The sequence below is a fragment of the Camelus dromedarius genome, chromosome 28, assembly GCF_036321535.1.
Source record: "Camelus dromedarius isolate mCamDro1 chromosome 28, mCamDro1.pat, whole genome shotgun sequence".
Lineage (NCBI taxonomy): Eukaryota > Metazoa > Chordata > Mammalia > Artiodactyla > Camelidae > Camelus > Camelus dromedarius.
In genome coordinates, this window is record NC_087463.1 from 5003582 (window position 1) to 5018132 (window position 14551).

At 46.6% G+C, this 14551-nt stretch overlaps 1 protein-coding gene across 5 annotated transcripts in view; it reads left to right on the top strand.

Moving 5' to 3' along the window:
* Positions 1 to 14551, top strand: part of SETBP1 (SET binding protein 1) — a 358959-nt gene that overhangs the window by 182336 nt on the left and 162072 nt on the right. For all 5 annotated transcript variants that reach the window (XM_064480304.1, XM_064480310.1, XM_064480307.1 and 2 more), the window contains exon 3: positions 1559 to 1612. In XM_064480304.1, coding sequence (XP_064336374.1) covers positions 1559 to 1612 — 54 coding nt within the window. The remainder of the gene's footprint in view (positions 1 to 1558; positions 1613 to 14551) is intronic.

A 14551-nucleotide genomic window follows, 5' to 3' on the forward strand; every position in this document is an offset into this window, starting at 1 on the left:
GCAGTGATGTCTTATAATTATGCTGGCCCTCAGTGTCCGGTCAAGTGCCCTCCTGGCTTCGGCTGTGGTCATTGCAGTCAGGGGCCTCTCTCCTGGGATGGGTGGCGCCCCCCTCTGCTGGGGGAGTCCCGCCTGCAGGACTGGATGTGGGGAGAGAGTTACAACTTTTACATTCTCTACCGCCTTTCTGCTCCATCCCAGAGTTGACACCACTCTGCACGTCACTTTGGACAAAGTCATTTGCAGAAGCTCAGAAGCCCAGCGGAGCTTTCCTGCAGGCTGGAGGCACCGCGGCCCAGCCTGGCTTCCGCTTTTCCTTGAACCAAACAAAATACTGTCACAGCGAACGTGAGGTCTCTCCTGTTTTTCACAAGTGCTCCTCAGACCTAACAAAGCGAGCGGTCACGTGCCTAGAATCAAAACAAGCATCTGCCCTTTGTCTCTTCATCCCTCTTTCTCAGCATCTTTGAGCAATAATGAAGAATGGGGTTATTTTCTTAATTCATCATTTGATTCCATTGAGTGCTTGCTGGAGAGGGTGCACACATATTAAAACCTTACCTTTGCCCTTGAATATTGACTAAACAGAGATGAAGGAGATACATGGCCTCACCCTTATCTCCTAACACTGTGCGTGATGGTTGGAGGCAGAAGCTGTGAAGGCTTCAGAATAAAACCAAAGCAACATATGATAAAGGGAAACTGAGTCACACATAGCTGGGGAGAGGGAAGGGTCGGGGGTTTTGTTTGCATTTTTTAACACCTTTATTTATGTATTTATTTATTTTCCTTTCTTGTTACCTGATTCAAATTGAAATTTTGTTCACATCTCTTGATAGAACTGTATTTTTATTTTTAAAAGTATTTTTCAGGTATTTTTTTTAACGCCTTCATTGTGGTCTGGTTCCTGTAGAGTAAACTACACATATTTCAGATGTGCAATTTGATGACTTTTGAGGGATGTGTACACCCATGAAACCACCCACACAATCAAGACCGCTACCATTTCCATCCCTCCCCAGGAGGTGCAAGTTTTGAATCCTCAGTTTATCCAGGAAGGCTCATTTTCACTGGTCTGATTTTTAAAAAGAAAAGAAGAGGAAGGAGAAGACGATGCAGGCTGCCCAGAGGAGGCGGGCCTTGGACTGTCTGTCTAACTCGTGGTATCACAGGACACCTTGCTAGCAGGGAAAACTCAGGGATCATCTCCCCTAAGGACGTGTGTAGACTCACCCGTGATTTGCACAATTTCAGGGAGTCTGTCGACCTGCTAGGGTCCATGCATAGCTCATGGTCCCTAATTTAAGACTCTTTGAAGAACTGGTGGGACATAGAAAGGAGGTAGGAGAGGCCAGCCAGGGGGGCGAGCCTGAGATGGTCGGAGGCTGGACACGAGGGCAGAGGGCCGTGGACTGGAGGCTTCTAGCCCAGAAACACTGCCTGTGCCCTTTAGTTCCAGGCCTAGGCTCTGGTGAGCCCGCTGCTGGCCAGTCGTCCTGGGGACACTGTGTGCAAACTTGAGAAGTGTCACTAAGGACAACTCTTTGTTCTCTTCCAGCTCCTCACAGCCAGTGACCTTGCAGCCAGCGACCTCAAAGGATTTCAGCCACAGGTAAGTTCCACTGACCCTTTTCTGACTTTGGGGAGAGAATGTGCCATAGCTTGATTGTGAGCAGGTGAAGTTGGCACCAGGGTACAGCCCCCCACCTTGGATTCCAGCTTCTATGCCTCAAGGAACCGACCTTGTCAATGACTTGATAGCTTTGCCCTCTCCCTCTCTGGTTTCTGTCTCATCCCATCATGAACAGAACAACTCCTTCTGCTCTCTTAATATTTTATAGTGGGAAAAACATAGACCAAGGTTCTGGAACATGTGCTGGTGGGTGGTTCGGCTCAGGAAAGGGTTAGACCAAGGAGGTGGAGGGTGGGGTGGGGCTGGGGTCCGCCCCTGCATTTCCCTCTGTTGGGACCGGGTACTCACATTTATGGGATCTTTGCGAGCCGATGCCTTGCAGCCGAGGCCTGGCCGCCAGGTTACTCTCAGACTCCTGCAGAGGCAGCTGGTTGAGTTCTGCTGATCTTGGCTAGGAAATGGGCCATTATTATCTCTGGCCAGAGTGCTTTTGGGGGTCACCACGAGCAGACCACCAGAGGCACAGGCCGTGGCTGTCTGGGGACCTCCCTGGCAGTGGTGAAGATGGAAAAATCACCTTCCCTACCTTTGGAGGGGGGCTTGCTGTCTACACATAAACGCATAACCACTCACACACATATACACAAATGCACACCAGACACACAGTCCTTAAGTTCCCTGTGGACCCCGGTGTGGTGTAGACAGATCATGTGTGCAAAGACCAGGAGCCTGGATGCTCCACCCCTGCCTCTGCTCCCCTTTCAGGAGGAAAATTCCTCTCACCCCCCAACTCAGAGCCGCCCAAGGCCCCACCCTCTGCATCTCTGCAGGGACTCCCAAGGGGCGGAGCGGCTGGTTCCTCCTAACAAGGATTCCATGTACTTGGGAAAGTTTCCTTCTTTAAACATGTGCTAAATCCGAGAGCTCACCGTAGCCTCACCACACTGCTCCCTGCGGGGCACATCCTTCGAGTCCCCGTTTGCTGCCTGGGGAGCCTGAGACCCAGAGTTCTCGGGAGAAGAGGCCCCAGGCCAAGCAGAGAGCCAGGGACCAGAACAGGGTGAGACGTGAGAGGCTGGAGGGGGAGCATGATCAGAGTGAGGAGCCCCGTGGGTGAGGGTCAGAGATAAGCCCTGTGTGCGGTGTGGGGTGTTTTGGTCGCAGCTTGTTGGTCCTCCTGCAATAAGGCTTTTAGAAATAGACAGCCAGTAACCCTTTTGACAACTATTGAAACCCAGCAACTTGTTAAAGTGTTTATTCACGTGGTCACACAAACTTCCAGGTGAGCTCAGCAATGTAAACCCAAAACAAAGCAAACTTAACATTTACCCGTATGCTGCCCACCTCCACATCTACACTCATTTTCACAGTGGCATCTCAGCTAAGGATTTTTTTTTTATCTGGAGATGTATAAAAATGAAAGGAAGAAGGCTTTATTGCGATGCTGTTTTGTGGCTTGAAAAGGGTACATAATGGAGACTGAGTTCATGGAAGGGGTGTGTGTGTGTGTGTGTTTGTGTGTGTTGTCTTGAGGTTGTTTCTGAGTTGATCACATTCTCTCTGTTGGATGAGCCACATTTCCAGATATTAGATTTAAAATGAACTGTTAAGTTAGATATGTTTGGGGTCCGTCTATGACATGTGAGACCGTGACCCTAGAAGGCAGCGTCCACGCCCCGCCGCAGGCAGCCCCGCGGGGCTGGTGCCAGATACCTCCCGCCCGGGTTCCCTCTGACCTTCCCACATCATTCCGTATGTGGGTCATCCCCCTGAGGCCGGAATATAAATGCCTGTTTTTCACTGCTCAGGATGCCTGTTCCTGAGGCCAGACGCCCTGGGAACCTTGCGGCCAGCGTGTTGTGCCCAGATCAGTCACTTCAGTGGCGTTCCTGCATCGAAGAGCCCCAGATGTGTCTTGCGTCAACACCATCCTTTCGGGTGTTTTTCCAAACAGATCGCTGCGCGCACGCTTTCGGCTGCCACCTCCCTCCCGGCCCCTCTGCACCGAAGTGTTGGCTTCTGAGTTCTTTTCCCTTCTTTCTTTGGGCCTCGGGTGAAACTGAGCCCCATGCGTCCTGACGTCCGCTGTCATTCACGGGCGTTTCCCTTCCAGGAACTGCCGCTGACTTTCAGGAGGGAACTCGCGGAGGACCCTCCCTGGGGTCACCGTAACCAGGCCCGTAAGGTCACACACGTGCATGTGAAAGGTTTCGTTTTTGTTTTTGTTTCCTTGAAGCCTGTTCCTGCTCCAGCCTGTTAGGCTTTCCTCCCTAATCTTTGATGACCCTCAGCTTTGAATACGTGGGGAGGGGTGCATGCGTTGGACTGGACTCCTCTGTCTCTGTCTTGACCCTCCTTTCTGAATCCAGACAGAGACCAGGAGTGTAAGGAATGATTGTCAGCCTTTCTCCCCGTGATTATCCATTTGTGAAGATGCCATGTTCATTCCTGGAAGTAAACACACTATTTTGAAGTTGGCGCCAAATGACCGATGCAGAGATGCTAAGGTCCCCACGTTACTTAGTGGCAGGAATTCCTCCCTGGCGGGCAAGCTCAGCCTCGGCCCATCCTGGGCAAGAGTTTGAGGCCACTCTTCCCAGCAACCTTTAAAGGCACAGATGGAAAAGCTTCTGAAATTCACGCCTAAATCACCTGGACTCTTCTTTTCCATTTGGTCTCCCTCCTCCCTCCTGCCACCAAATGCGTCTTTCATTTTCCATCACCACGTTCTTGCCTTTTGGAGGAACGGACACACTTCAGTCCCCTCCTTTCTGTTTTCAAAATGATAAATGAGGACCCTCAGCTCCCTTTGGCAGATCATCTCTCCCCATCCCCCGAAAGGAGCAAAAGCAGGCATCTCATTCCCTTTAGTATGAGCCCAACAAGCATCTGCTTTATTCTTCATTTTTATTTTTATTCTTTTCTTTTTCCCCTCAATATATGAGCGATAAATGTTCACTGTAGAAGTACTGGAATGTGTGAAGTGGTCAAAAGGTACAAACTTCTAGTTATAAAATAAGTCCTGGGGGTGTACATTAGTACAGCATGGCGACTAGAGTCACTAAAACCGTACGGTCCATTTGAAAGATGTTAAAAGAGCAGACCCTAAAAGTTCTCATCACAAGAAAAACAAATGTGTAATTCTGTGTGGTGATGGATGTTAACTCTAAAATATAATTAGCAGCTGGCTAATTAAAAAGAAGCGATTTGGAAAATATAGAAAAACGTAAGGAAAAAAATCTCTCGTAATGACATTTGGGGTTATAGTCTTAAACAATAGTTTTTGTACGTAGACATACACACATCTATGAGATTAGAAAAAATGATGTCATAGTGTGTGTGCCTTTTCTTACCTTCTTTTTTGTTTGTTTGCATGCTTTTCATGTCTCTGGAAAATCTTCCAGCAGCTGGCTATTTCTGTCCACTTGCTAGCACCATAATTCATTCACCACGCCCTCCCCTGCTACGCATTCCATTCCTTTTGCAGGCTGAGCGCTCCAGGAGCAATCCAAGGCAAATGCTAGATCCTGTGCCCTCATCTGGGCTACAAATAGCAACCAAGCCTTCTTGCCGCTTAGTTCTTTGTCTCTCAGTTCCGTCAGGCATGTGAAGGTTGCTCAGCCTTTGCAGTGGAGTGTCCGTGTGTGTTGTGCACGCGCGTGTGTGTTCACGTGCACTTAGGCACGTGCTTCCAAGGGCCCAGGTAGGGGATGTGGGGAAGAAATAACCAGAGGCTGGGGCCCAGGCTCAGATGCAGGTGTCACCCGTCCAGCTGCAGAGGTGGGAAAGCAGCCTGGAGAAGACCCACTAAAGGACTTGGTCCTCACCTCCTTCATATAAGCCCCACTGATGCTCATTGTCGGAGTGTCCTCGGAAGAGAGGAAACTTCTTTGAGGAAGAATGGAGTTCTGCTTCAGGTGTGCCTCGTGGCAGGGTTTGGAGCAGGGCAGGTGTAACAGCTGGTCTTTAGAAGAATTTCTAGCATGTCCGTTGCTATTATGGCCCAGGATACATTGCAGTGAAGGCTATGAAGAATCCACCAGAACACACACAAAAATGCTTTTGAGTGTAGAGGAAACAGGGCTTCTGGTCACTGGGCTGCCATCTCATTGAAAGGAGCCCTCGGACACCTTTATATGGGGCTCCCTGCTGTGCAGACGCTTCCCTAGTGTTTGACAATTCTGGAACGTTCTGCCACTGCTAATAACTTTGTGAACCTGGGGAAGTTACCTAATATCATTATCCTCATTTTCCTTATCAAGCAAAAAAAAAAAAAAAAAAAAAAGATATGCAGCTTATCCCAAAGATTGTTGTAAGGACCAAATGAGAGAATATTATGAAAGCAACCTACCATGATGCCGGCCACACACAGCTTTTTCTTTCACTAGAGATGTATGGGTTACATTATTTAAGAATTCAGAGGAAGGAGAAGTTGTACCTGAATAGAGCAAGCAGGGAAGTCTTCCAGGCAGAGGTGTCCTCATACCGGAGCCAACATAGGTGAGAGGAGTTGAGGCAGTGAACTTACTCCAGGGCAGGTGAAGCCTAGAAGGAGACCAAAACAAGAGTGGGGACGCTTGGGTGTGTTCTGGAGACTTGGAGTGGTTTAACTGCTCTGATTCAGAGGGAATACGATGGAGATGACAGCTACAAATCAGGTTAGAACCAAATTGCAGAAGGTCTCCAAAGTCTGGAAAAATAGTTGAACTTTTAAAAAAAAAATGGACTATTATTAAAGTTTTTTTTTTAACTTACACAAATGTAGGCATAATAATACAACAAATCTCCATTTATTATCCAGCTTTTATTATCTGTTACCCAACTTCAATGGTATGCTGCTACAGAAGCCCTGACCTGAGCATTTGCTGATTTCTGTGTTGTGAATAACCCCCCGGCGAACAGTGTTCAGTTGCCAGTGGTTTAACAACCTGTTTGCAAAGTCTTTGCCAGTCAGCTTTCCAGATGATGTGGTTGGTCCCCAGCACACCACTGGGCCAGCTTCAGTAATCGTTACCATTTGCCCATCTCACGTCATCTGTACTCCCAGATACGTATATGTATATATATATATTTTTTTTCATTTTAAATTTAGGGAGAGTATTTTTTAAAAATCCCAGTCGTCATGTTATTTCACTCATAAATACTTCAGTAAGTTTTTCTAACAAATAAGAGCTTTTTAAAAATACAATCACAATGCCATCATCACCCCTATAAAAATGACAATAATCATCACATTTTCTAATACCCGTCCATGTTCAGATTTCTCTGATTATCATCACGTGTCATTTTCAGTTGATTTGTTTGACTCTGTCTCCAGAGTTTTGATCTTGACGCCCATCCGAGGACAGTGGCGCCACTGATGGCTGGATGATAGGGAAGAGTCACAGCTATGGTGCAGGAAGGTGGTAGCATGGTGGGTAGGTGTGCTGAACTGGAGCGGAGACCCAGGATTAAGCCGGTGCATTGGTCCATATGAGAAGTAATAGAGGATGAAGCTGGGCTGGGGTCAGGGGGATGTTCCTGAGGGGATGGATGCCAGATAAAATATGGGGGCGGAATCAGTGGACCTGGAAGCTGCTTGGCCGATTGGAGAAACAGGGGCACCGTTAACCCAGGGAAATGCTGGTTAGGAAGGTACAGTGTTCATTCCTGGGTTAAGTGTGACTAGTGCCCAGTGTTCAAAGGAGGGGTCATCCCTGAACAAACCTGAGCCTGTGTCCCTCAGGCTCCACAGCCCGTTCTCCTCATAGGCTGTCAGGGGATATAACCATCTGCAAAGTATCCTGGGCTCAGTGAGTCCTAACTCAGACATTTTTAATGCAAGAACCCCAGATGTTTTGTGAGGAGAAGCTACTTTTCAGGAAGGTAGGACCGTGCAGTTTCTACGTAGAAAGAAATCCTAGCTGTGCACACCTCCCCCTAGAAGAGGCAGGGTGGTGCCGGGAAGGCGCCAGGACGGTAGCCTGTGGCTCAGTGATGCTTCAGGGGGCACTCCCGCGCCACTACATCGAGCAGGCTGGAGAGAGAGAGGCTCCCGACGGCTCCTATTTTTTCCAACATGAAATCCCTGAGTGTCCAGGGTGCTGCATCTTCCTGCGGTTGATTGTGTCCTTCAGAACAGAATCCCCATTATCTGGCTCTCCTCCCAGGGCACTCCTGCTGCACAAGCTTAGCATCAAGTTGTGAAGGTGGAAACTGCAGCTGGGGGTCTTCCAGAGCACCCAGCCCCTCCTGGACCCAGCAGGAGTTGGTGTAAATGCATGTCCACACGGCCTGTGGTTGAGGATACATGTGCCGAGGACTTAACTAAAAGTGAGCTGTATGCCAGAAAGCATCCTTTGAACTTTACATCATTTAACCCTTACAACACCTTTGTGAAGTCAGCAGTGACATTATCCTCGCTGTAAAAGTAATCACAGAGAAGCTAAGGTGGCAGAGCCCACGTGCGGCAGGATCGGGATTTGAACCCTGGCAGTCTGGCTCCAGCATGTGTGTTCTTAGCCTCTTTGGGTGTACAGCTTTGAGTTAGGGCTTATCACCGTGGGTAAGGTCATTCAAATCCAGACGGACCCCTGACAGGACCAGGACAAGCAGACTCACTCTTACATTTGTACACGATACTGTGTTTTCTTGATCTCAGCCAGTTCCAGGAAAAAGCAATTTCTATTTCTCAGAGTAAGAGACGGAATTTCTGCTGAGTGTTTGGAATCCTTCCGTCTTGGCAAAGAACTTCTGTTGCTCTCAGCCCCTTCCTTCCCCAGGCCCCAGCTGGAGAGTTGTGTTGGTGGCTGTCCCTTCTACAGAGGAGGAGACCAAGCTGAAGCAGAGGTAGGGGGAGCAGTCTCCCATCTAAGACCCACAGCGATGGAAGACATGTTGGCCTGTTTTGGATTCGCCACATCTTATCTCCTTTGCCATTTTGGGAAGAACCATCCCAAAGCAAAACAGCGTGTAAGGAAGTCCGGCTACCAGTGCTTACCTACTCCTCATTCCATTTCAAAATTGAAAGGACAAGAGAGCTCACCAAGAGTACACTTCTCAGCCTGAATCCAGGGAGGAATCACTGAGGACGCTTGTCACAACTCCAGGAGCCCAACCCGAGCCCCGCGGATTTAGGCCGGGTGGGGTCCAGAAGCTCCAGGCGTTTTCAGAAGCTCCCCGGGATCTAAATCGTTCTCCTCCTTTTCTAGATTAAAGGCTGTGTGAAGAAGAAGTAAAGGGCCCCACCATCAAACGGCGTCCACCCTGTGTCAGGGGCGTGCCGTGTGCGTCACTGCGCTTGGTGTCAGGAACCCCACGGCGACCTTTCGTCAGACAGCTTGTTCCCTCTCACTGCGGAGGGCCCCGGGGGCCCCGCGGGGGTGTGTGGCCAAGCAGGGACTCTGTAAGGCCCACACCTGTGCTCACACCCTGCTCTTTCCAGTTGAGATTTGCCCAATATTTCAAACTAGCCTGTGATGATGTTGGGTCTGTGGTCTCCTCTGCCTGCTCCCTGGACGTTCTTTCTGGACTCTAAGAGATACCATAAAAGACCCAGCTTTCCAACACCACCCCAAGGGAGGATGTGCGTGGTTGGCTGGTGCAGCGCATCCCTGACTTCAAGAGCGAGTTTGATCCCACAAGCCCTCCTTGCTTAGTAAACCCTTGCCTTTTTCTCAAGGCCTTTCTTCAGGCTTGCCTTCTACCATTTGCCAACCATCTTTGCTCTCTGATTCAGTTCGGTCCAAAGCATGAGCTACAGGCCAGTGCTGGCCTGTTGAGAGTGTGTTACTGGTCCACCATGAGATGCATCTAAAAACAGAGAGTGTTTAGAAACTCTTTAAAAAATTTTTTTTTAATTTTTATTTTTTATTTTTTTTTTATTGAGATATAGTCAGTTTACAATGTTGTGTCAATTTCTGGTGCACAGTACAAGGCTTCAGTCATACATGAACATGCATATATTCATTTTCATATTCTTTTTCACCATAAGCTACTACAAGATATCGAATATAGTTCCCTGTGCTATACAGTATAAACTTGTTTTTCTGTTTTATATATACCAGTCAGTATCTGCAAATATAGAACTCCCAGTTCATCCCTTCCCACCCCCTTGCCACCTGGTAACGATAAGTTTGTTTTCTATCTCTGTGAGTCTGTTTCTGTTTTATATATAAGTTCATTTGTCTTTTTTTTTTTTTAGACTCTACATATGAGTAATATCATATGGTATTTTTCTTTCTCTTTCTGGCTTACTTCACTTAGAGTGACATTCTCCAGGGCCATCCATGTTGCTGCAAATGGCATTATGTTGTCATTTTTATGGCTGAGTAGTATTCCGTTGTATAAATATACCACATCTTTATCCAATCATCAGTCAATGGACATTTAGGTTGTTTCCATGTCTTGGCTGTTGTAAATAGTGCTGCTATGAACATTGGGGTGAATGTATCTTTTTGAATTAGAGTTCCCTCCTGATACAGGTGTCTTTCTGAATTAAGTTTCCCTCTGGATATGTGCCCAGGACTGGGATTGCTAGATCACATTTTATAGCAACTTGATGTTTCCATGATAGCCGAGCATGTGATCATGTTGCCACTAGTTTATCTTTATGGTATTTTACCCAAGTAACTATATATAAATATAGGTTGGGGGGAAAAAAGTGGTCATTTCCCAAAAATTATTTGAGATGCTCTGTTCGAATTATACAATTTCTTAGTTTTCTCAAAAGGGTAGGATCTGGACTCTTGTTTTTCTTGGCCTTCTTCTGTGACCTCATGTGAATAATATACGCTCACAATATTTGTGTTGTGAATAATGTTCCCCCTCAAAAAAAAAAAAAAAGCCTCCACCTCTGAAGGTATTTCTCTGGCTACATAAAACATGGATCTTTTCCCACAATTCCTAAGGCAACCCACTTAATTATTATTATTATTTTTTTTTTGCCAAACATGGACATTTGTGGCAATAATAGAACATTTTAAACAAAAATATTTGCTCACATGGATATACATACTTGCCCTAAAAGCCAAACTGACACCACTTTTCTTACATGAGCTCAGCTTCTTCATTATAACAGGTATATCATTTTGCACTGCCTGCCTTGACAATGTTTATAGTAGCTTTAAAAAAAAGAAACAAAAACCAGTAATGGCATTTAGTCCTGAAGAGAGAAGTCTTCCGGTGTTTCCTGAGTGCCTTGCATTTCAGTGGAATATTCTGAAGTCTTACTAAGTTCTCTGAGATACTAAATCTCTTTAGACTTTAGTGAATGTTTTGTTTCTCCCAAGATGTTCAAACCACCTGAGGGCCGCATGCAGGTGTTCTCAACTTAGACCTAGTGCACGTAAGTTCACACGCAGGAAAATGGGTGGTTGGCAGATGGGTGTTGGGAGAAGGGTGGCTTCCTTATAGGCAGAAAGATTTTTCCACTTTCTCAAGGGAATCAATGTAAGTTACCCCTGCTAGCATATTTAAATATGATTTAGACTCAAAGTCTGATTTGAACTCAGCTTCTCAGAACAGAAGTATAAACAAAGTGAGGCCAATCATTGATGATTAACTTTGAATGTCTTTATCTTCTCGTGTAGTTTTGGCAGCTGAAAGACAAACAAAAGTTTTGTCAGCTGAAAGACAAACAAAAAGAAGCCAAGAAACTTAGCAACAAGGGTATAGAATTTGATGACTTCTATGATCCCTTGAGACTCAAAACGTTTCTTGACACTGTGGCGACTTCCAGCGTGTTCACGTTTCTATTCTTCCATTCTTGTTTTTCTCTTCAGTCCTTTTGGTAAAGTGGCTTCAATCTGAGCTTCTTAAAAATATTCCTGTAATTCTGCTCGCTTGAGGCGTGGGGTCATTGATGGTTGGCGAGAGCTCAAAATCTGTGCTAATTAGTGGGCTGAGTTACAGATTCCCTGTCTAAATTTTAACGTGATGGATAACTTTTTGCTCTACACGTTGTTGGGCTAGGAATGACTCACATGCAGAAGATGAAGACCAATTTTAAGACTTGAAAGGAGGGGTTTTCTTCATGATTCCTTGAGCAGGATAGTCCCAAACCTGCCTCACAAGGAGGACCCACTTTTCTGACAAATAAGCAAGCTCACTTTTTAAGTTCTTTCCAACCTTAGTGTCTGGTTCACATTTCAACCCTCTTGTCTTCTTGTTCTCTTGCCCATCAACCCAACTCATTTCTGACCATCTCGTACCCAACAAGAGGGGTCAATTGAAAGGCGTCAGGAGACCCCTGCAGGAGGGGGGACCCTTGTAGTGGAAGAGATTGCAAACCTCAAGAAGCCTCTTCCAGCCATCTGTTGGCTTGTGTTTGGAGGCTGTGTTAAGTCTGCAAACAGCCTCCACCTCAACCTTCTGATATTTCCCTGATAATGACCGTCCCCTCCCCTCTTCTTCATCTCCTCACAGGATCTTCCTTCTGCATTTCCCACCTTCCAAAAAAATGTGCATCAGAGCCTCTGACCGAACCATGTTTCCAACAGGTGTCCCAAGCCAATGACTCATGAGACAGAAAAACTGTATGTGATGTTGTAATCTTTCTTACTATAAATAGTAAAAACTTGATGCTTATTTGGGAACTCAACATAAATCTCTCTCATCCTTCTGTGTCCACTAACTAGCACAGAGATCATTTCCCACTGCTTTATCATTTAGTAGTTCAGAGCACTGATTCTGGACCACACTACAGGTTAAATCACAGGTCTGCCCTGTATTAGCTGCGTGGCCCCCATCCATGATTTAACTTTTGTGTGGCTCAGATTCTGCTTTAATGAAAGAAGGACACCTATTCTGTAGGATTTTGAGGGGGATTGAATAGATAGACCCCCCAAAATAGGGTCTCGTATCTGCTGATGCAGGAAAAACGGATGTGAGGCATGAGGAGAGCCGTGTCCCAGACATCAGTTGAGCCCCTGGGACATGCCCCGCCAGGTGTGGGTCCTTGCTTGGCTTCACGCAGGAGAGAATTCAAGAGTGAGCCACAGTTCAGTAAAGGGAGATGTATTCAGAGAGATACATTGAAAGGCAAGAGAAAGGCCACGAGGTGTGGGGGTTGGGTGCTCAGAATAAAAGTAGGTACACACTACATAGACAGAGTGTGGGCCTATCCTAAGAGGGAAGAGAGGGGCAGCAGCCCCGAAGCACCTTGTTGCCAGTTTTTATGGGCTTAGTGGCTTCATATGCTAATAAGTGGAAGGACCAGTCTAACTACCCTGGGGAAAGGGCTGGGATTCCCAGGAAGTTGTCCATTGCCCACTCTTTGGCCTTTTGCAGATAGCCTTGGGACTGTCATGGCGCCTGTAGGGGTGTTATTCACCATGCTAATATATTACAGTGAGCATGTCATGAAGCTCAAGGTCTAGTAGAAGTCAAATCTCCCACTGTCTTGAGCCTCAAGGCCAACTGGTGGTTGAATCTTCCACCATTTTGATGTTAATTGCTGTAGCATTCCTTGAATGGCTGTGCCCTGCCCACTTCCTGTCTCATTTGGGGAGGATTGAATAGATAGACCCCCAAAAATAGGGTCTGATATCTGCTGAGCATGCCATAAATATGTGCTATAGCTTTTATTATTCTTATAAGGTACTTACTTACATTGAACCTGGATTGCTGAAGTCAGGGTTAGAGGACAAATTGCAGCCGCCCAAGACAACATGACTAGAATTGAGGATTACCAAAGAAGAAAAAAAAACATTAAAAAATCAACAAAAAATCTAGATCTTGCCTAGATCTTTTTGCCAGTTTGCTTTTGAAACTTACCAACTGAACTGAGCCATGGCAGTCCGGCCGTGTGAGAATGACCCTAGGAGAGGATGGAGGAGGACAGAGATGGATGGCGCGTATAAGGGGCGGGTAGGGACTGTATGTCGGGACATGAGAACATCCGGGAAGCAGTGCCCTAGTTGCTTGCTTCCCTTTCTGACCCCCCCGTGGCACTTTCCCATGGAGCAGGAATCGCTGTAAAGCACTCAGAATGATTTTAAATGAAGGTATCGAGAGCTTTTTCAGCCACCAGAGTATCCACCTCCCTTGGGTCCAGTGATCCTCAGCATAATTCTGGACATCCACGTTGGCTCCAGCCCTGTAGAAGAATCATGGACACAGTGACTTATTGCCCAGGAAAATCAGTGAGGAATTGTACCAAAGGGCACTTGGATGGATGCTGTTCAGGGAGACTGGGTTAGGGACTTCTGGGGGATCTTATATAATGACTTTCACATCCTTAAATTCAGTTATTTCTGTATTAAAAATGAGATGGGGTGATTCAAGGAGCAGTGTTCTGGATCCCATGGGCCATCAGATGGAGATGCCACCCGCAGAAGGGAGCATCCGGGCTGCAGGACTCGTCTCCAGTAAGCGGTCCATTGCCAGCATGCTGACAGGGCAATGGCTTGCTCATGGGAACGAGAGGTCTGTGCCCAGACGCCTTGTCGCTCCTGTGAGAAAATGCAGCTGGCTAAATTTGGCTTTCTCGCCCTTCATCTGGTTAGGAAGAGAAATGCCAAAGTGGAGAATGGGGAGATGAGATGAGCACTGTGTTTAAAAAACAAAAACAAACTTTGTGCTTCTAACAAAAAGTAGATGCTCAATAAATTTTTGTAAAACCCACTCTAGGGAAGCAGGTACACTTACACCAGGGGTGAAAACAGATCCACAAAACAAAAACGCATGTATCCAATTCTGGTATTTCTTTAATGCCTCTGGCCTTGCAGTTGTAATAAAGATGTTTTCTATCTCGTCTTATTTTTGGTGCTAAAGAGTTTTGTGAAGCTTTTTAGGACAACCAAATCTTTGGAAGTTGGTGTGTCTTTCACAATTATTTTATGGTGTAGCCAGAGCGTTCAAGTACCTTGGAGTTGGGACTAGAAATATGCAGCTTTGAATTAAATTGGCTTGATTCACCTGCCTTTGCCCTGTTGCATT